At 39.9% G+C, this 23,588-nt stretch overlaps 1 protein-coding gene across 2 annotated transcripts in view; it reads left to right on the top strand.

Annotated features, from left to right (window-relative positions):
* The window catches only part of LOC125309375 (coagulation factor XIII A chain-like), a 99,425-nt gene that overhangs the window by 13,215 nt on the left and 62,622 nt on the right, over window positions 1–23,588 (top strand). For both annotated transcript variants that reach the window (XM_048266242.1, XM_048266243.1), the window contains 3 exons: window positions 8,126–8,383; window positions 8,494–8,612; window positions 8,919–9,026. In XM_048266242.1, the coding sequence (XP_048122199.1) occupies window positions 8,126–8,383; window positions 8,494–8,612; window positions 8,919–9,026 (485 nt within the window). The remainder of the gene's footprint in view (window positions 1–8,125; window positions 8,384–8,493; window positions 8,613–8,918; window positions 9,027–23,588) is intronic.

The raw sequence follows: 23,588 nt of genomic DNA on the forward strand, positions 1-23,588 counted from the left end.
ATGGCAAAAAAATATTTGTGCATGCCAGCAACAAGTGTGCCTTGTGAAATAATTTTTTCCAAGGCTGGGGAGGTTTATTCAAAAACAAGAAACAGATTAAATGCCAAGACGGCAGAACAACTGTTATTCCTAAATAAAAATGTATGTTGACATACAAAAAATGTGTTTATTATTTTTCCCATGTTGAACCTGATTAGTCTAACCTGCTTCATTCATGTATCCTTTATTTCCCTACATGTTCCCAAAAAAACCCCTGGGCCATAAGCATAGCCTACATTTTAAAATCATTGTAGCATTTTCCTCTCCAGCATATGTAATGTACTATGAAACTGAAATAACAAAACATAACATTAAATAACAAAACATAACATAAACATATAATTGAAATAACAAAACATAACATTAAATAACAAAACATAACATAACAAAACATTTGTAACTGCCAGATATAAAAATGTTCTAGTTAATGAAGGCATATACTAGTCTGAACTTTTTAAGCACAAGCAGGGAGTCGAACACCGGCCGCTTCGGCCGAATGCAAGCGTGTTATTTGTGGTGTAACCACTGAACCACGTAGCTGTGGATGTAATCTTGCGTTCAATGTTGGCTATTTATATTCTTCATCTGAAGCAGTTGTGCTTCACGGTCAAAATGTGATGTTAGCAAAACTGGCCACTAGATGTCACCATGGAGTTACGTGTGTCGAATTGTTTCGAAGCCTCGACATAATTCCGGCGCAATTGCTTCGAACGTTTCGTTGTTTCACAAAGCCTCGTTCTGCCCATCCCTACTGGTAACTTTGTTAGCTTATCCAGCAAACTATTAAAAATTCACGACTGTAACAAAACACTGCAACTCTCGCTTGCCCTCGAACTAGTCCATCTTCCTGTTTCCGCCTTGTCGCGCTCGCCTGAAAAAAATGAGTGGTGCACTACCTCGCGCTACCTGGCTTCAATCCTGACGCGCCAGCAAGATCTACGTCATTTTGACGTCACGTTGTCGCGCTACCGGTCGGGTGCGTCGAGTATGTAGAAGCCCTTATTATGACCGCCACGAAGGCATGTGCACATAGGTGCATTCGGACACAACAGTTATAGGAACACAGTTCTAAATACTGCCAGCGTTGCGTATCAGTTGCATGGCAACTGCATGGTGTTTTCTATCTCTTCACACCAGAAACGTGTCTGACGTGGGATTCATATGAAAGCAAAGCAAGTTACTTTATTTCAGCTGACATGCTCACGCCACGCCGGCAGTCTGCAGCCGGCCTAACCGGAGAGGCACACCTAGAACTCCACAGTTCCTAAGGCCTTTTTTTCTGTTTGCATTTGCACACACCAGTCTTGTGACTTCACACATTAGTAGCCCAATGAATAGGCTACATGGACATCAAGTAATGAAACACAGAGCATTGCTATTTAGTTACTAGCTACTGAAGTTTATTGACAAACTAAAGCTCCTGGTATCAAAAAGCATTTAAAAAGAATCAGCATTGTTATTCTTATGAACATTTCTTCTCATCTGTCCATAAGGCATTTGTTGCATGACAGTAGGCAGTCTGCAGCCTTCCAATGCCGGTTTTATATTTTGCAAATTTAAACAGAAACTGAATTATTTTTACAGAATTAAAAAAAAAAAAACTTTGCTGCCTTGGCATGCAAATTAGCCACGGTTCCTATGCACAGGGAAAAACCCTACCCCAAATTAGGAGCTTAAATAGGCATTAATCCCCAGTTCAATGTTGTCTGAATGCGCAAAGAAAGGGGTTCTAGAAACTGTATGTTCTAGGAACTGCAAAAAATTTCAAAATCATCCGGATTTTGTTTTACCTTAGCAGGGGCATCACTAGACCCTTTTTTGGGCCCGTGTCCTGGTTTTGAAATTGCAACAAATGTCTACATGGTCTCCTTCTTTGGGTCGAAATTATAATGTATTCTAATTTAAACTATGTATGTCGGTAAATATACTTTTGTAAATTGCTTAGCCATAGAGTATCTCACCACCATAGAAATACATAATTGTTTAGGCTATAGCAGAAATAAATAAGCAAATCTAATCTCTGAATTTCTTTTTAAAGTGCATCAGACTGATGCATGTAAACATACAAAAAAAAATTCTGGGGGCATGCCCCAGGGACCCCCCTACGATAACAGCATTGGTGGAACACAGGTTTAGGCCGTGTTTTAAAAGAGGTTACAAATGATGAAATTCTGGGTTTGCTGGCTGAAGTGCATGGAGTTGTGCTGAGTGTCCTAAGTCTAGTAGCTAGGATGCAATTCATGAAAATTGGGCACTTCTGGATAAGCTTTTGATTTTTGGCAGAATGTAGGCCTAAGGTTTTCAAAAATCCATTGGTACAAGTTGGGGTGGCCCACCTAGTGGCAGTTATCCATAAAATCCAAAATGGCCCCCGCCGAAAAGAGAAAAGGATATATATCAGCTTCCTTTAGTCTTAAATTGTTGTATAATGTATTTTCTCTACTTTGTTTGATACAAGGAATCCAATTTTGATATGTTCTTCTTATTTTAAGTCAATTTCCATGTAGTATTATAGTCATATTTAGCTCATAAACTGTCAATATCTCTGAAAAAGTCACATTGAAATACTCAGGTCCTTAGACCCATATTTTTACCTCCAAGGTATGCTTTTCTTTGTTGATTGGACAGGTCACTATCACTATAGTGTCAAAAATCACATGTTGTGACCAAAAGGACCATTGTTGAGGCCTTAAATAAACACAACTTCAGAACTATGCCACAGTGAAAAGTTATATTAGGCTTTTCACCATGCTAAGGATCAATATTACATTTTAGTCAAATAACACAAAAAAACAATTCATACTTAAACATCATGTATTATTCAAAGATTTTTGGTTTCACTCTTCATCATTACAGCCTCCCTCACACTTGCACAATGTGGTACAGCAAAGTCCAGCTCAGTGGCACTTTCAGTTGCCCATACAGGCAACCACACAGCCACAGTTGAGGAGGAGTGAGCATCCCTTGCTGGCATCTTCCAGATCTGTCCAATATGGCACCCAAACTTTGGTTCTGTCATTCCATTCCCAACCCCACTCACTGGGGTCTGGAATCTCTGGAGTTTTGGAGAGGACTCCGTCAGACCCGTCAACCTGACTCCGCCAGATGGATTGCTTCGCATTTACTCCGCATATCCATCTGGGAACTTTCCGTTGGAGAATGTTTGGGAAAGGGGCGAAAATACTGGTTAGCTGATTGGATAAACCATCTGTCTATCACCACCTATGTTGGTCGGTTCAAATCAACCAATCAGATAAACGAAGCGTTCTTCTAATGCCATCTTTTAGCATACAAGTTAGATAAGTAGCTAACGTTAACGTTTTTAAACTTACTATTTGTATGTGACATGAACCTCATCAACGACAATCCCCCAAGTTTTCATGGTAGGCTACACGTCTGAAGAAAGCATATTCCTTCTCGTTAAGTAACTAAGATTCAGTGCTACCAAACACTAACTTGAATTGGCCGTGGAAGATGTCTGTGTCCTTCATTCCTCCCAGCTACATTGCAGAGACTCTTAGCTTCCCCAGGAATACTAATATATATTCGGATAAAACTTCCGCGATAGCTATGCTCATCTCATCCGTGGAAGTCACCATGTTGTTTAGATTGAACAGTAGCTTCTCGTTGCGTCACACCTAAACCCGCCTCAAAACCATTGGATGTTCGTTTGGCGAACTGCTACAAATTTTCTTTATCAGAGAGATGCCAGAGTGATCTGCAAGTGAAAATCTGAAACTCGCGAGATCAGGATGGTCTCACGAGGCTAGAGAGGGACTGCTTCCAGACAAAAGCTGCAGCGTGCAGGGCACGCTTTCCATGCTGGAGTAAGGCATGATGGGTCGGGGGGATTGAATTCAGGGATTTGAGGCCATGAGTGAAAAGAAGCTTCTGGGTTTCATTGACTGACTCGACACCGCAGTTCTTACTATACATGAGTACAGTCGAGCGTTTGAGAACTTGCATGTGCACTGATTCCAGTGTGAGGCTGGTTGGGTCTTGGGTGATCAGAATGAGGGTGCCGGTGACTTCTGGGTAAGCTGCCCACGCATTCCATGCTTTTTTTTTTTGCCAATTCCATACATTGCTGATACAACGTCACATAATTTGAACGCGTGGAAGAGGGGCAGTGCTTGACATTTTTGATGTCCCAGCATTTCTGAGATGTGGTGGATTGGAATATCTTTATATGCCTTCCCTGATCCAAATCCAATCCACAGCTCTGAGAGGCCTACTGTAACTCCTGGAACTTTTTAAATAAATTGGTTAGTCAGACATTTGACACTTGTTTTAAAGCCATTCTTATTTGTAAAATTATTATAAGTGCCTCTGCCGTGCACGTCCCTGCCACCGCCACCCCAACACACAACCACCCCCCCACCCACCCACCTTCCGAGAGTGGAGAACGTCTTCGCACCGGCCAGCATAGGAGCAATGTCTTCCAGAGTGGGCAAAATATACTTTGCGCACTGTGCTATCCTAGTGAATGCAGTCTGTGACATGACAGTAATGTCCAATCCAGTCCTGTACCAGAGTCTATTTTAAATTCCACAAGACTGCCATTTACAGGTAACTCCACAAGCCACTCGTTTTCCTAATCAGGCTGTACATCATATCGGGTGTAGCCTCCATTACAGCGCCAAGGAAAAATCTTCTGGAATGTCTTTTACCCCACAAAGTTTGAGCAGGCTGGGAATAATACTTTTCAAGATATTAATGCCCAAACATGGCTGCCAAGCATTTCTGAGAGTGTAAAAATTATACAAAATGTCAACAAGGTTGATTTTTTTTTTTAAAACATTGGAAGTTAACAAAAATATTTGGTATATTGTACAGGTCTTAGTTTTGGGGCCCAAATATTACTGTAGGTAGACAATCTTTGAGCAAAACCTGAGACGGTGCAGCAACCATTTCCTTGATTTTGTCTGATTTGACACGAAAAGACCCAGTGGGCAAATCAGCCACGTCTGACACCTTGTCATGAGCGGCAACATTAACGTGATGTAACGTGATGTAAACAACCGAGTAGGTTTAGACAGTAAAATATATGGACAGAGTCATCACGTAGACGTCAGTCTCGGGTGAAGAAAATTTGAACCGTTTCTTATTGGTCGACGAGGTTTTCTGTGCAGGCTCAGGGGACGTAGATGTAACATAGGCACAAAGTCTGACTCGTGTAATTCTGGTGATAGCTGCACCGAGAGATTAATGAGAGAGTGGTTAATGTAGGCCCCTACTTCGTTACCACCACGTCTACATTTAGTTTTCTTAAAAGTCCTAGTTGTGCGTAGATAAATGGGACTTTCGTTCTTATCCAGAGAATACGTTTTTTTGCTCTTGTAAGATGCTTTAACGCTCTCTGGTCGCATGCTCATTACTTAAATTACGTCATGATAGTATTGTTTTCGGAAAAAAGTTTATTACTCAGCCGGTAAGTCAGTTATGAGGTTATGACGCCAATCACACAATGTTGTATTACTCCGAAAATAGAAAAGGTTCATAATAAAGGCTTAAAACATTTCAGCTGTAACATTATTTGATGTCAAAGTGGCGCCAAATTGAATGGGGTTCAATGGAAAGGTTAGGTGGAGCTGGTCTCCTATTTAGCCTCAGATCCGCCATAGTGTCGACACTCTCTGAACGTTCGCTTGCCCCCTTGCTCAGAACTAATGCTTTATTTCTCAACCACATAAAGATGACATCACAGGTGGGGACTATGGTGGCCCGTATAGTCACTTATCACTACAATAATATCAAAAATGATTACAGTGGCTATAAAAAGTATTCACCCACCTTGGATATTTCCACCTTTACTGCTTTTATAAATAGTGAAATATTGATCAATTTAATTTGCCCTTTTTTACAATAATTTACAAAAATCCCCTCTTTAATGTCAAAGTGGAAACAGATTTCTACAAACTAATATTAATTAATTAAAAATATATAATGCAAAATAAGCGATTGCATAAATATTCACTCCCCTTTAAAGTGACTGACCTAAATCCACAGCGATCCAGCTAAATGATCCAACCGGCAAAATTTGTGTGTTGTTCTTTGTACAAGAGTAAACATAACAAGAACAAGTAACTCACAGGCTTTTTTTCCTCGCCAGTACGGCACTGTAATAAAAGACTGCAAATGTTCGCCTTGTAATGATAGCCTAGAGAACTACCTATCAACTCTGTAGGCCCTCTCCCGTAGCAGTTAAAACTTGTGCACAATTAAATATTGTGAATTAATATTAGGATAGCCTACATCCATAATAGGCCTATTTATGATTTTCCTGCTGCGTAGCTAAGCAAATAAAGTGGCACAAGCATAGAACAGATCAGTGTTGCACTGAGATTGAGCAGCGCAATACTGGACTTCTCTCTTCCTATTGTACACCGGGACTAACAGACCTTTTCCTCCCTGAGGAGATGGAATGTTCCCATTCCCCGCAATTTTGCGGGAATAATAAAATATCTAATAATCTTTGCTGGATCATAAAATTCAAATAAAACTTATCAAACAAGTACATTTGATTGATCTATGTACAGAATACCATAAGCAATAGAGGTAATAGAAGCTAAACTGGAAACACATTACATTTAGATTTTTAGTTTAATCAATATTTTTTGACAGGGAAGCTGTGTGGAAACAGGAATATGTATTGTCACTCTTTTTAAAGCACTCCATAAAAAAAGGGCACTTTCTCTCCTGGAAGAAAAAGGTCAGGGGCTCAAGCCCCTTTTGACGTCTATGTGTGCACGTGCCTGAGCCCACCTGTGACATCACTAGACGTCTGCTCACCGACTCACATCACAGACACACCTATCTGCGCTCAGGCATTAGAGAGGCTACTTTCACTTTCTAAAAGAATGACGTGAAAGACAGAGGCAGGAGAACCGTGAAGTTTCAAAATAAATGCGATAGGAGGCGCATTATCCCCTTGGGGATCTACAATGATATACCATGGCCTCTACAGAAATAAATAGCTGGATATCTGCAAGTGAGAACTTTAATCCCTGAAACTAATATATTTTTTGGAAGGGGCAACTCAGTCAAAGAGGGTAGATGGGCTGTTGACCTAAGGTGTGGTCTTGCTGCATTACACTATCTAAAAAACATTACGCCACTGACCAAGAAAAACCTGGTCTATAGCGAAAGGCGCATATGAAGCACAACTGAAAAGACACTTTCACAAGATGTAAGCAGCAACTCCTCTGCAGGATAAATGCCAGTTTGTTTATTCAGTCATTTAAATATTATTGGGGTATGTGTTGCTTTTTTAGGCTATGTTTTCGATGGTAAACCATTGTCAGTGAAGAGTGAAAGTAATTAACTGTGTATAACTGTTGCGTTCCATCAACGCATGCCAGTGGGTGTTCCTGAGGGTAGCTATGCAAATGACTTGAAGTATAACCGTAATTTGATTGGTTGGTGCTGTCAGTCGATTGGCTTGATTGGCCGGTGCCGTCTGTCGGTGCAGCAACAGCTGAACTTCTCAACGCGATCGGCGGGAGAAACGTGACGCAACGGACCCACAATTCAGTTCGGCAACGGATGACGTGAGCCAATGTAAAGTGAATGGGATGCGTCTCCAGCAACGAAACGCACGCAGCTGTGTGTAGGAGCCGTTAGTCTATATAGTCAGTCAAAGTTGCCATGAATGTAGTTTTGTTTCCACTGGTAGCAGTAAAATATGTGCAAGACTTTGTAAAGTGACATTTTCTTGGTTCTTGTTTGCATATACAGCCCCAAATGTTTGGCCCACGGTTTAGAGAGAAAAGAAGAAACAGTATCTCAATAAAGTATCTAATACTCATTTTTACCTGTCACATGCTTTTATTTACTGTAAGAGATTGTGACAATCTTTCATTAAGAAATATTTGTATATTTTTAAACAGTTCATTTAGTATTTTAAAACGGTGATGGTCTTTGTCTGTACAAGTTTGATGAAGAGCCGAAGGGCTCGAAACATCATTTGTGTTGGGGATTGACAAAAAAAACGGAGAGCAAGTGTGCGGACCTTCTCTGTTACGTTATATTTTTAATCAGGCCTTTGAAGGAAATTATTTTAATGCCTAGCCTCATCATTTTGCAGGTAAGAACTCCCTCTCTGGCAAGGCTACCTACGTCATTGTGCTTCTAGGACCCAAGTGTCCAATTTCAGATCAAACGTGTAAGTGGGTGGTAGAGGTCAAGATGACAGGTGACACAATGACTGTGGGCATAACACCTTCAGCAGACTGCATTGTCGGACAGTATCACATCTTTTTGACTGTGTTAGTAAACCCTTCGGGAAAAAAACGGACAGACCTCAACACAGACATTTATGTCCTCTTCAATGCATGGTGCCCAGGTAAGATTTAATATTCATCATAATTGTAGGCATTGCCCATGGTATTTTAATTATAATGTCAAACTAGATCAAGAATTGGTCTTTTTCTGTATTGTCTGATTTTACTGTAGAAGATGAAGTCTTCTTGAGTGATGAGAATCAGCGGAAAGAGTACGTTCTCAATGACCAGGGAATAATCTTCAATGGAGAGACAGACAATGTAGCCAGCAGGCCATGGAACTTCGGACAGGTGAAAAACAGAGAGCCATTAAAATATTACTGTCATTTGTTTTAATGTTTAGTGTCAGTATTCAGGGCATTTTCATTTGAGTCTCTGATTGCCTTACATTTAAGGGTTGATAGAGGTTAATCAAATACTGTAGAGTTTAATTTGCTGTAGATGCTGTAATTCAAATGTATGAAATGAAAGTCAGAAATTAAAATGAAATTGTCTTTTATTTCATCTTTATAAATGGGGTTGTGGGTTTTAAGTATTGATCATGGCCTGCCCAATCATGTAGCCCACACCTTTAAAGCAAATTATTTCCCCAAGCAGTACAAACCTGGTGTTCTGGATGCCTGTTTCTATGTCTTGAACAAGTCAGGCATACTGCTGGATGATAGAAAAAGTGTTATTCTGGTAACCCGGAGAACATCTGCAATGGTAAGTATGACCTGAGGTGAGCAGGATATTCTCAAATGTATTGTATCACATCACATAATAACTAGGAAGATGGTTTTATCTAAAGCAACTTGGAGTGAGGCACAATGCAAGTGAGTAGTTGATCAAGGAAAGAAAATTGAAGGCAAAGTGCCATGAAAAGCCATCATTCATGGCCACAAAACACGGTTCTTTCTTCCTTCATGTGTAGGCCTAGGGCAACCCACTCCACATGTTATGAGATTCAGAGAGAAGTTGTTGGAGCCTATTGGGCAATTATTCATGTTTGTGCTATATAACCATGAGGGGGTGCTACATATCTGCTAAATACAGTTTTTCTCTGTCGCTTTGGTGCATTTCTCATATCATTCTTAACATTTGCACAACAACATTTCTCAAAACAATTAGTGCAAACTGCACCACATAATGGATTACCTGCAAAAGTGTGTATCTTGTTCATAATGCTTAGTCTATGTCTTTTTTTGCCTTTTACCTTGTTTTGTTTCGTCTTGTCTTGTCTTGTTTTTTTAATCTATTAATTCTGTCTTAACATTTTACTATGCTATGGACCCAGCATTGGAGTCTGAAATAAAGAATTGAATTGAATTGAATTGAATTGAAAAAGCAAGTATTTACAGTATACCAATGCAATCAAAATGACAAGTCCTTAAATCATTGTTTATGTCAAGATAGTCAAACTGTTTTGTCTTGTTGTCAATAGGACAGTATTTTCTAATGAACAGTGTGCAAGGCAGCACTATTTTCTATGTGGTATAGCTATTTCAAAACTACAAAGTTATACATTATTGTGTGTGCAGGGAGTTGATTGTGTGGATATGTTTTAAAGTTTCTACTGTTGAATGACATTGTGACAGTATAAAGAAAACAAAGGATTTTACAGCATTGTGCAAATAAAAAATGACCAATATACAGTAAAACACCCCTTGGTCAGAACTGTACACCACTTTACATCTTTCTATACATCCTGACGTTCCTGTCTGTCAGGACATATATATCTATATATGCCAGACAGACTATGACAACTATTTGCAAGTGAAGGGTTCAGATGCAAAGGCCTCTAAATGCCACCTACGTCAAAAATGAGATAAAGATGGTGAGTGAATGCTCTCCTCACATAGTATACGTTAATCAAATAATTTAACTTCAAAACACATCAAATAACACTCTCTTCCTGGTTCTATGCAAAAACCTATAGGAACCGGATTTTAAATGCTCATTTAAAAGAAATGTGGTCAGACGGATTTAGAGGGTTTTGCATCTGAACTCTTCAAGTATGGATTCATTTAGACAAAGTACTGTTTTGCCTATTTGGCTATTTTGCCTATTAGAAAACAATACAAAAGGTGTTGAAGATGAAGATGAAAGATGAAAAATAGGTGGTTACTGTAGGTCGTACATGTCAATGACAGTTCCATCTAGGGAGGAATGAATACAATTAATTTTTATTTAGTACATTTAGTCTTTTCACAGTTTTTTTCTGATACCAGAAAAATGAGAAAGAAATGGAACAGTAGAACGGAACGATAGTTGGAATGACTGAACAGTTAAATAGGTGGAGTTAAATAGGTGGATAGTTTAAAAGGTTAAATATTTGCTAGGTAGATGAGGTTTAATATAGTTTGAATGACTGGACAGTTAAATAGGTGGATAATTTAAATGGTTAAATTATTTGCTAGGTAGATGAGGTTTAATATAGTTGGAATGACTGAACAGTTAAATAGGTGGATAGTTTAAATGGTTAAATTATTTGCTAGGTAGATGATGTTTAATGTAGTTGGAATGACTGAAGAGTTGAATAGGTGGATAGTTTAAATGGTTAAATTATTTGCTGGGTAGATGAGGTTTAATATAGTTGGAATGACTGAACTAGGTAGATGAGGTTTAATATAGTTGGAATGACTAAACAGTTAAATAGGTGGAAAATTTAAAAGGTTAAATTATTTGCTAGGTAGATGAGGTTTAATATAGTTGGATTGACTGAACAGTTAAATACAGGGCTCTACACTAACATTTTTTTCCAGGAGCACTTGTGCGCCCAAGTTAAAACATTTAGGAGCACAGAGAAAAATTTGGGTGCACAGTCAGTTCTGTACTTAACTTAAACATAATCTAACATTACACTGCAGCTAACACTTAAACATGCCAGTGCACCAATTGCGAATATTAAGAATGACTGACAACATTTAGGCTACAGGAAATAGGATTTTAAAGATCAGTGCCTACTTTATTTTCAGTCTGTTCTATTTTCCTACATTTTGTTAATGTAAAATAGTATAATACATTGCCATATTTGCATTTAGCCTGTATATCAAGTATCCTGCCAAATGTAGGCTAATTTATTTATTTGTGAATCCATCTGTAGCTAATCCAAATATGCCCATGGTGACCTATCTGACTGCATACTGCCTAAAACAGCTAACTACAACATTTTCTCATCCACAAAACCCAACATAGGCTAATCAAGGATATATATATATTTCATACTTTTACTTTTTATTTGAAATATCTGCATTGATGGGGGCAGTAGGCAAACGTTAGGCCTACTTTCGTTTTGCACTTCAGCTTGTATTCGATTGTAAACAAACAAGCATCGTGGAAGCCTGGAGTTGTCAGTAGCGTTCTACCTTTGAATAAAATGGGAGTATTACGGAAGCTACTTTTGTGCCTGTTAAGCTACAGCTATATTTTGCATATTGCAGCCAATCGTCAACTGGGCTAAAAGGCATGTTAGGTTACCTTTTCTTCTCTCACTGCATTCTCAGAATCTCATCCTGTTCCTCCAAAATCCGATGAATTGATTGGATAGAAGAACTAATTTCTTCAATCTTTGCATCTTGGCTGGCTAGTCTAACTTTCCACTTTTTCTGTGTGCTCTTGGATTTGATAGAAGCGACTACTAGCGAGTCACAACGCGAAACTGCTAACGTTGATGGGAGTTGTAGTTTTTATGCTGCATTCGCGACATGATTCTATTTTTTTTTTTTTGTAGGGTGGTAGGGGAAGAGTCCCGCCCTACTAGCCCTGTGATTGGCCAGCTGAGGCTAGAAGGCTACTACCTCGTCCGTTTCTATGGAGATGGGTAGTAATCAAATCATCATTCTGGTCGTGGATGTTGAACAATTTTAACGCAACTGTCAACCAAAGACTGTAAAATAGGTTGTTTGTATTAGGGGGGTTTAGGGGGTTTCCCCCCAACTTATTTTTTTAAATTCCCTACTGATAGGTGTTCTATATATATATATATATGGGTAGTAGTACTGCTATCTAAACTTCGTGAGCCAGAATATAACAATTAGTGCTGTCAGTTAAACGCGTTATTAACGGTGTTAACGTAAACCTATTTTAACGGCGTCAATTTTTTTAGCGCAAGATTAACATTCTTTTTGGTGTAACAAACTTTGTTGTTTTTTCACAAGCTGTTGCAACAACTAGTAACGTTAGAACAACTACAACACCACACTGGATCTAGCTAGACTGTGCTGCATGTACACGCCCCCTTTTAGGGGAAAGGGAGCTGTTTGGATAATGGAAACCATTCTGCATCGAAGTGGGGAGCGAAAAGGGCTTATAGGCCTACTTACTAAATCTTGAAACAAACGTGAATAAAAGGCACAAAATAAGGTTGGTGTAAAAGTTATCTGTGTGTTTATGAGATTAATGTGACCATTATGTTCCTATTTTTTGCTCTTTCCAGTTTAGCCTACTAACAGGAGTGTCACGAATGTAGGCACAGTCAAACTGCCCGTGGCTGACTATAACTAAGTTCGGCAAGCTTAACTTTACATGTCATAACATCAACTAAACATAAGTCACACATTCATTCTATCACTTGTAATATGAACGTAGCCTTTTTCCTACAACTAGGTGAGATAATTGGCTATGCCTGTTATACTGAAGTTCCACAGTTAGCTAGCTAGCAAGCTAACCGTTTTACATGGGATATGGTAAGTGTAGCTAGTACGTGCTGAATGGGTTGTAATGTACATAGTTTTGACATGAGTAAGTTACATACACATAATTCTTCATAACTGCCGTGTTAGTAAAATGATTGAATGGCCTGTAAATTAATAACTAGATGTAACGTCATGGTGTGATTAGGCTATCTGTCTTTCCCATTGGAATCAATGATATAATGTTAACTTGTTTTCCGCTAAAATGGGGCGTGATGCAGATTAAATGTAGCCTATCTTTATGATGATGCGCCTTTAGTAGGCTACGTAAAGGCATGCTGCACACACTTGTTTGGGCTTACGAGCCGCCAAAGAGTAGATTCATTATAATAAACACCAACGCAGTTCTTAACTCCCGGTCAGCTGAATGGTGTTTTAAATTGCTGTGGACACCGATGCCGACATGAGTGCGATGCACTCTGCTTTCGACATTCATTTACTGTAGGTTACATTAGATTCCATTCTTTTCAATACAACTCTGCACACCAGCATCGCACTTTGCCGCCGTGTAAATCATGATTCAGTTATATTTGGTCGACGCCGCTCCTTAAAATCCATTGTTCATTGCATGTTAAAAACTTCGGCGCTGATGTGTGTGGCAAGTGACAGTGCACCATAGACTGTAGGCCTATAAAATGGCAGCACTCATGTCGAAAAGTTCCTTATTTTCAACTGAACTCAAAGATAATGAATGTTTGTTATGCCCTTTATTAGCTATATTTCTGAAGAATATATTGTGTTGCCTCAGGTCTGCTGCACATCTTTTGAAATTTGATTTGAAATAATCAAATAGACCTACGTCTTAAAGTTAAGTTAATGAAGTAACTTGCTTTGCTTTCATTTGAATCCTAATCAAGATATACAATAATTGCTTTATATTGTTATCATGGACTCCTGGAAAGTTCAGAAATGTAAAATAATAGAATTTTAATCATGCGATAAAATATGTGATTAATCGTGATTAACTATAGGAATTCAGCGATTAATCGTGATTAACATTTTTAATCATTTGACAGCACTAATAACAATAGTTGCAATAATGTTGCTAGGGTATATATGTTGGTTGTTATGCCAAATTAAGTGGTTGCTATGCTGGTTGCTTGGGTAATCCTGTTGGTTTCTATGGTGGTTGCTAGGTTGACATTGTGGTTGTTGCTAGGCTGTTGTTAGGGTATTTGACATGGTTGCTAGGCTGTTGCTAGGGTACTTGAGGTGGTTGCTATGCTGTTGCTAGGTTAATTGTGGTGGTTCCTATGCTGATTGCTAGGTTAAACTCATTGGTTGCTAGGTTGTAACTGTGGAAGTGGTTGCTAGGCTGTTGCTGGGGTATTTGGCATGATTGCTAGGCTGTTGCTATGGTATTTGAGGTGGTTACTAGGTTGTTGCTAGGTACGTGAGGTGGTTGCTAGGCTGTTGCTAGGGTAGTTATGGTGGTTGCTATGCTGTTGCTAGGGTACTTGAGGTGGTTGCTAAGCTGTTGCTAGGTTAAACCCATTGGTTGCTATATTGGTTGCTAGGTTGTAACTGTGGTAATGGTTGCTAGGCTATTGCTAGGGTACTTGAGGTGGTTGCTTGGCTGTTGCTAGGTTAGTTGTGGTGGTTGCTATGCTGGTTGCTAGGTTAAACTCATCGGTGGCTATATCGGTTGCTAGGTTGTAACTGTGGAAGTGGTTGCTAGGCTGTTGCTAGGGTATTTGACATGGTTGCTAAGCTGTTGCTAGGGTACTTGAGGTGGTTGCTTTATTGGTTGCTAGGTAGATGTGGTTTAATATAGTTGGAATGACTGAACAGTTAAATAGGTGGATAGTTTAAATGGTTAAATTATTTGCTAGTTAGATGAGGTTTAATATAGTTGGAATGACTGAACTAGGTAGATGAGGTTTAATATAGTTGGAATGACTGAAGAGTTAAATAGGTGGATAGTTTAAATGGTTAAATTATTTGCTAGGTAGATGAGGTTTAATATAGTTGGAATGACTGAACTGTTAAATAGGTGGATAGTTTAAATGGTTAAATTATTTAATAGGGAATTATTGTAGTGAGGACTTTTATTTTGAAACAGTTGTGGACAGAGGAAACAGTTGAACATGATGTGTAGTCTTAAGAGAATGAGACTGTATCAAAGATCCTTGATTACTAGCAAGATAGAGCAACGTAATTTGTTACTATGGGAGCAAATCGGGACAGTTCCGGTCTGCATAAGTGGGAGTGTCACCTTATGTCACTAAATAAACTTTCTCTCTTAATAAGCAATAAGAACAGATAAACATAATTGTGTTCACAGTATTATTGTCTATAATCATGTATGATACCAATGAATCATTCTTTAGGACATGATATGAATAATTTAATTAGTCATGTGAACCGAGCTAGCTAGCTAGCTTAAAATGCTATATAAGTGGATGGGAGTAGCTATGGCAATACAGCTATGCACTAACAAGTGACTAGTAGGTGAAGGACTTCGCTTAAACTTAATATATTGTTCCAAATTCACTTGAGTATAAACTATCCACTTTAACTAATGTCAGTAATGTTATTCAGCTAGTTGTCATTTCAAGGAAATTACTTTGTTTAAAATGTTACCTTAGCTAAGCTAGCCTGCTAACTACCGGACAGTAACTGGCAGCAGCATGGTCTGATATTAAGTTATTTTATTACAAATCCGAACACTAAAAAATTACACTTTTAGACTTGAAATGATCCCAAACACTTACAGATTATGACAAAATTTTCCAAAAAACCCTCAACAAATCCAGAAAGACATAATGACCAATTCATTGGTAAAATTCCACAAGTCTTCATTGACATTAATGCAGCGAGGGTTTACTCTGGTCTGCATAAAGGGGGATTTCCCCCCTCCCCCTTGCAATAATCAGGGTGCGATTTGTAGGGGGGGATGGTGAGGATTTCCCCTCTGGTTTTCCTATCCCTACCTCTGCTAAATTATTTTTATCGTCGGGGGGGACAACATTTATCCCCCTCTGGCCCTCATATTGATTAATGCTACTTCATATAAGTAAAGCGCTGCAACGTGACAACAGTCTAGTAGGCTAGCCTACATAATAATCTGACATCAGAAACGCACCGTCACCGTCAGCACTCATGCTGCTGACACAGTGGCTGCGTGATAACTTAATTTTGCCTTGATCGTGCAGGACATTTCAGAATGTCGAGTGTGTAATCCATCATAAATGGCTAGGTTCAATGGAAAAGTTAGCTGGACAAATGAAAGAAAACGAGAAGGATTCAGTGAAGCATAATAATGTTTTAGAACCTTCAAAATTAGAAAACTGATGCAACTGAGATGGAGGACAACTGCACGTAGAGTAGAACGTAGGCCTATTGTCTGAAGGAACTTACATTAAATGAGGAGATATTTGCTGAATGTCACAAAAGTGTTACAGAAATTGCTTGGCATCGCTTATTCAATGGCTCTCTACCGAAACACCTGTAGTTTGCGGAGGAGGAACGAGAAAGCACTCGTTTGATAAATCAGCCAGTAGTAGGCGAATAACTTAGAAATAATCTGTACTGCAAAACGATAATGTTGGTGGGTATTTAAACTATCTAGCGGGTGTTTTAACAGCTGCAAGAAATAGAAGCTTCATGGTCTTTATGTTCTGGTTCGTAAATTATTTTCATAAAAAAAGTTGCCCTATAACTTTAGCCTACTCTCCAAACTCTTCACTGCAGGCAATTAACTGACAGTATGATAGGCTATTTATTTTCTGTAGGCTTCAATAAACACATTTATTTTTTTCAACTTTTGCAATATTACGCACTTGGCTACTGAGCGCAAATCCATGGGGAGAGAATGCCACGTAGCCCTCATGGCGTGTAGCGCAATGTGTAGGCTATTTGGTTACCAACTAACACTGTTAGCCAATTCACTAACTTAAGACTTCAGTGCCATCATATACTGTACAACGTTGTTTTACACAACAAATACAGAAAGGATGGAGGCAGCAAAAGTAGAGAAGTCATTTCAGATGGGGCAAGAACAAGGTGAATTTGTATGCTTGTCAAAACGTAGTCCTACCCTGCATTAGAGGAGCTGATCATCATACCAAGCACACTCGCTGTTTAAGTCATACACTACGGTAAACTAAAATGTTACAAAGGTGGCAAAAATAATATAGGGTATTATTAGCCATGACATTACTAGGCTATGAATCGTTCGTTCATTTTTTTTTGGGGGGGGGGTTACAAACTTATTCAAAATCCCCCCCCCCTCTGGTTTTTACACAAATCGCACCCTGGTAATAATTGAACGCGGAAATTGTCGAACGTTTGCGCCTCTCGCTCCGCTTTAACCCTCTCTGACTGTATGCTTAAAGCCTGAGAAACTGACAGTTGATGCAGGTGGCCTAGGATTCTAATTGCTTAAGTGCTCTATTGTGATGTCATCAGCCCAATGTTAAGTCTATGGGGAAATTTTAAATAGTTTTTAATTAATAGTTTAAAAAGTATAAACGTTACAAATATGAAAAATACAAAACCTGGATGTCACAAGTAAGACCTACGTAACATAATTTGAATTAAGTTTCTACGTTAAACGGTTGAAGCTGCATTAAGTGGATTAGAAGAAGAAGAAAAATAAGTAGACTTTGGAAGAACAGTACAGTGCATTTTCATGCACTGTAATAAAAAGAAGAAGAAGAAGCCTGGGAAGAACAGTACAGTGCATTTTCATGCACTGTAATAAGAATAAGAAGACTTGGAAGAACAGTACAGTGCATTTTCATGCACTATAACTAGAACAGCAATTCCGGGGAATTACACGAGGGGATGCAATTTGCTGGCTAGGGTGTTGGTGGGGCTATTGAGCTCAATGCTAGCTGGTTTTGTAGGATAATTGTGATACCTGCAAAGGTGGTTTTGGAGTAACCAAATTTGAATCTTGTTTGATAAGGCATTCTTGAGATATCACACTCAAGGTGTTTTTGACCTTGACATTTGACCTTCAACCTGCAACATCAACTCACTTCATCTTTGAGTCCATACAAACACTCGTACCAAATTTGAAACAAGTGCGTCAAGCCGTTCTGGAGATATAATTCTGAAAGCATGAGATATGGCTGGGACTTTTATTTTGACACACAGGAAACACTTCAACAGGATGTGTAGTTCAGGGAGAGTCAGATTGTATGCTTAGAAGCTGAGACAATTGGATTCCTCAGAGGTGGCACCTGTGCCAGTGTTCTGATTAGCCCGGGAACAACTCCTTAATGAGCACAGCTGGCTCTATTATGATGTCACAGCCTCCACTCCAAAAAAATACACTTTTAATTGCAAATATCTCAAAAAGTATAAACTTCTCAAAAATGAAAAATGGATAGGCCGGTAAAGGCTTGGAAGATCTACAGAACGGTGTCTCAACCATGTTAGTATGTTAAGCGGTTCGAGCTGAATAGCGTGCACAAAAAGAATAATAATAACTAGAAAATGTAATTTCGAGGAAATTACCAGTGCATGAAAATGCAAAACATATATTTAACATAAAATGCAAAACAAACTTTTATTTGGAAACAGTTGTGGGCAGAGGAAACAGTTGGCGGGAGTCATAGTTGATGATAACTGGCAGTTGAAATGGCTGAACAGTTAAATAGAACAGTAGTTTAAATAGTTAAATTATTTAATACTGACCCAGTTCCTGGTAAGGATGTTTAATGTACGGCAAGCACATCCGGTATTTCTGGACCCGGAGCATTCAAGTGAATTATTGTAGTGAGGACATTTATTTTGAAACAGTTGTGGGCAGAGGAAATAGTTGAACAGGATCTGTAGCCTATGCTTAAATCCTGAGACGAAGTATATAGTTTAAAAGTTGAATGTAGATAGTGTAATGGATGTTGATAGACAGAAAGTTGAATGGATGTCGATAGGCAGATAGTTTAATGGGTGGATGAGTGAATGGTTTGAATAGATAGATAGATAGATAGATAGATACTTTATTGATCCCTAGGAGAAATTCAAGGTCACAGTAGCATACAGACAACATACACACATACATTCACTAACAGCAGAAAAAGTAATTAAAAGTAATATACAAGACACAACTAAGCAATAAGGACTGTAGAAGATAAAGAATATACTAATACTAAAATACAAATTATACTAAATAAAACTTAATCTAAATCAATTCTAAAAAACGGTATCCACATAGTGGGTGATTAATCAATCAGGTGCGCTTGCAATGACTGAAGCAGGGACTGAGCCTGTGGTCCTCTGGTCATAAGGTAAGGTAAGGTGCTCTTTGTGAATGAGTGTCATGGTGATGGTGCAAATGAGTAAGTCAAACGAGTAAGTCAAACAGTGCAACAGTGCAAGAATAAAGTCTATATATCTATGCATAAATAACTATATTAAGAAAGGTATAAGTGTGGTCACAGTTTGGAGGGAGGGGTTGTGCATATGTGCTAATAAAGCACGCAAATAGTGAGGCAATGGTAAAGTGGCTAGTGGACAGACAGTTCAAGACATGGAGGTGGTGAAGAGGCAGACAGACTATGCGGAGAAGTCTATTTCTCCTCTTCCCTTAAGTGATGCATTGAACAGTTCAATGGCCCTGGGGATGAATGACTTCCTCAATCTGTCTGTTGTGAAAGGCAGTGACCGAAGTCTCCAGCTGATCAGGCTCTTCTGCTTAACAATAGTACTGTGGAGTGGATGACACTCATTGTCCAAGATGTTGATCAGTTTGTTCAGGGTCCTTTTGTCAGATATTGAAGTGATGCACTCCTGTTCAGCTCCCACTACAGAGCCAGCTTTCCTTACCAGCCTGTCAAGTCGCCCCACATCCTTCTTCTTTGTGCTTCCTCCCCAACATACCACTGCATAGAAAAGGACGCTGGCAACAACAGACTGGTAGAACATCCTGAGGAGCTTGCTGCACACATTGAAGGAGCGCAGCCTCCTCAGGAAGTACAGCCTGCTCTGCCCTTTCTTGTAGAGTTGTGACAGTGTTGGCTGACCAGTCCAGTTTATTGTCCAGGTGGAGACCCAGGTACTTGTAGGTGCTTACCACCTCGACATTGACCCCATTAATGGAGACTGGTAGCAGAGTGGGCTTAGACCTGCGGAAATCCACCACCATCTCCTTGGTCTTTGAAGTGTTGAGTTGGAGATGATTGAGTTTGCACCATTGCACAAAGTCTTCCACCAGGCTCCTATACTCCTCCTCCTGCCCGTTCCTGATACACCCCACAATTGCAGTATCTGCAATTAGTATCAGAATAGGATGAATAGATAGAAAGTTGGATGGAATATGCCTTATAGAATGAAGAGACACAGACAGAGTTGGCCTAGTTGAGCAGAAAGCAGTTGATAGAGGTGCAATCAATTTAATTAGCCCATTGTGATGTCATAGTGCCAATGCAAAGTCCATGGGGAAAAATAAGCTTTTAATTAAAAAAAAAAAGTTTTTTGTTAATATCTCAAAAGGTATAAAGTTCACAAAAGTGAAAAGTACATTGCTCAAGTGTCCCTTTCAAGACCTACGTTACAGAGTTTGAACAAAGTTTCTACGTTAATCGGTTGAAACTGAATTGGACGCAGACATTTTGGTTAGAAGAATAATAATAAAAAGAAGAAGATTTCGGATAACAGAACAGTGCATTTCCATGCACTGTAATAAGAAGATGACTTCGGATATCATTTTCATGCACTGTAATAACTAGAAAATGTAATTCCAGTGCATGAAAATGTAAAGCATATGGTGTAAAATATCACACAGAGTAAAAACAGATAATGCAAAGTGTTGCTAGGGTACATATGGTGGTTGCTATGCAAAATAAAGCAGTTGCTATGGCGGTTGCTAGGGTAGTCATGTTGGTTGCTATGGTGGTTACTAGGTTGACATTATACTGGTGGTTGCTATGTCGTTGCTAGGGTAATTAAGATGGTTGCTAGGGTGTTACTAGGGTAGTTGTGGTGGTTGCTATAGTAATTCAAGTGGTTGCAATGCTGGTTGCTAGGGTAATCATGTTGGTTGCTATGCTAGTTGCTAGGTTGTCATTGTGGAAGTGGTTGATTGGTTGTTGTTAGGGTACTTGACATGGTTGCTAGGCTGTTGACAGGGTACTTGAGGTGGCTGCTAAGCTGTTGCTAGGGTACTTGAGGTGGTTGCTAGGCTGTTGTTAGGGTGTGTGTGTGTGTGTGGGGGGGGGGTGCAGTAGAAGAGGGGTTTAGTAGATTAAGTGGCAAGGGTTGCATAAGAAAGGTGGGGGAGGATTGGGATTGGGGGGGGGGGGCACCAACAAGGAGCCCCCAAGAGCAACAGGGGCAAGGAAAAACTCCCTTGCCAAGGAAGAAACCTTGAGCAGATCCACGGCTCAACTGCCAGGGGTCTTGGTGTGTGTGTTGGGGGGATGACAGGGGAGATGGGATAGTGTGCTGTATATGTGGGAAGAGGGCAGTGTGCAATATGTCTGTTGGAGAAGCTTCCTCATGAGACAATGTGCTGTGTATTGGGGTGACTGTGTGTGTGTAGTGTGTGTGTGGGTAGGTGGGCACAGTGTGCTGTATGTAAGTATGTAGAGGATGTGTGTTGGAGAAGATGCTGAAGACAATGTGCTGTGTATGTAGGGAGGGGGGGGGCAGTGTGCAGCAAGTATGTAGAGGAGGCTTACTGTAGCAAGCAGTGTGCTGTATGTATGTGAGGTGATGACAGTGATGATGTAAGTGTGTGTGTTTTTTGTGTGTGTGTTGGGGATGGGGGTGGGGGCAGAAGGCTAGGCAATCAAGGACATGGGTAGATAGATGGAGGGGAAATCAAAAATAATAAATAAAAAGTTCTATGGAGATGTGCATGTTGGAGAAAGTCAGATATGTGTGTGTGTGTGTGTGTTTTGACGTGTGATGAAATAAGAAAATAAATAAAAGGTCTGTAGCATAGGGAGAGGGATGTAAAAGTGCTAAAAGTCATGTAGGTGTGTGTGTGTGTGTGGGGGGGGTCATGAGTGCTGAGGAGTGAATGAGTGCAAAGTCAGTATAGTGTGAGTTCAGAGTTGGGAAATGTTTGAGAGTGCTGAGGAGTGAATGTGTGCAAAGTCAGTATAGTGTGAGTTCAGAGTTCGGATGGCCTGGGGATAAAAACTTCTCCTGAGTCTCTCAGTTCTGGCTTTGTGACTACATAGGCGTCTTCTTGATTTCAGCGGTAGGAATAATCCATTGTTAGGATGAGAAGAGTCCTTCAGAATCTTTTGGGCTGAATTGTAGAAGGCCTTCATGATGGATGTAGAAACTTTGAATTTCCTTAGCTGACGAAGGAAGTAGAGTCGTTGTCTGGACTTCTTCAGAACATACAGTATTGAGTGTTAACAGTCCATGTTAAGTCTTCAGTAATGTGGACACCAAGGTATTTAAAACTTGTGACTCTCTCTACAGGTTGCCCGATCATTAGTGGGGTGTAACTGTAGTTCTGCTGCTGCCTTCTGTAATCCACTACCATTTCCTTGGTTTTATTGATATTCAGTGTCAAGCTGTTAGATTGACACCACTGTGCCACCTCATCAACCTGACCCAAGTAGAGCTGTTCATTGTTGTTACTAGGGCCCAAGATCAGGCCCAAGATCACTGTGTCATCTGCAAACTTGATGATGGAGGTATGACTACTGTTGGCTTTGCAGTCATGTGTGTAGATGTTGTACAGCAGTGGACTCAAAACACAGCCTTGGGGAGCACCAGTGCTGATGGTTAATGTGTCAGATGTCAGACCCCCCACTCTAACCACTTGAGAACGGTTGGTGAGAAAGTCATATATCCAGTGACACAGGGTGGTGTTCAGTCCTAAGGCCTTCATCTTTGTGACCAAGGTGAGAGGTACTATCGTGTTGAATGCTGAACTAAAGTCAATGAATAGCATCCTCACATAATCGCCATTCCCCTCCTCCAGGTGAGTTAAGGTGGTGTGCATGAGGTTTGAGATGGCATCCTCTGTAGACCTGTTGGCTCTGTAAGCAAATTGGAGGGGGTCGAAGAAGGCAGGGAGGGATGAGCAGATAATGTTTTTCACAAGCTTCTCAAAACACTTCATCACTGTAGACGTCATGGCTACTGGGCGGTAGTCATTCAGACATGATGGACTTTTGTTTTTCGGTACTGGAACAGTAACAGACTGCTTGAGGCAAGTAGGAACTGTCTCTTGAGCCAATGATGTTAAAGATATAAGTGAACACAGGAGCTAACTGAGCAGCGCAGGATTTCAAAACCCTGTTAGAAATTCCATCCGGTCCAGCAGCTTTTCTACAATTAACCCTCCTAAAGGCATTGCTCACATCGACCTCAGAGACACAGAAAGGTGCATCCTCATTTGCTTCACATGCTGCAGCTAGTGCAAGATAGTCTGTGTTTTTCATGTCAAAGCGAGCATAAAAAGCATTAAGTTCATCAGGGAGGGCTTTACTCACATTCATCATAGGAGGGACTTTCTTTCAAAGCCAGTGATGGTTCGAGTCCTTTCCACACTCGCGTGCTGGATCACCCTCCAAGAAATCAGCTTTAACTTTGTCTCTATAGCGCCGCTTAGCATCTTTAATAGCTCTACGTAAACTATAAGATGCTGCTTTGTAATCCGTCATATCCCCTGAAATTA

Source organism: Alosa alosa, chromosome 16, assembly GCF_017589495.1.
Source record: "Alosa alosa isolate M-15738 ecotype Scorff River chromosome 16, AALO_Geno_1.1, whole genome shotgun sequence".
In the NCBI taxonomy this organism is placed as follows: Eukaryota; Metazoa; Chordata; class Actinopteri; order Clupeiformes; family Clupeidae; genus Alosa; species Alosa alosa.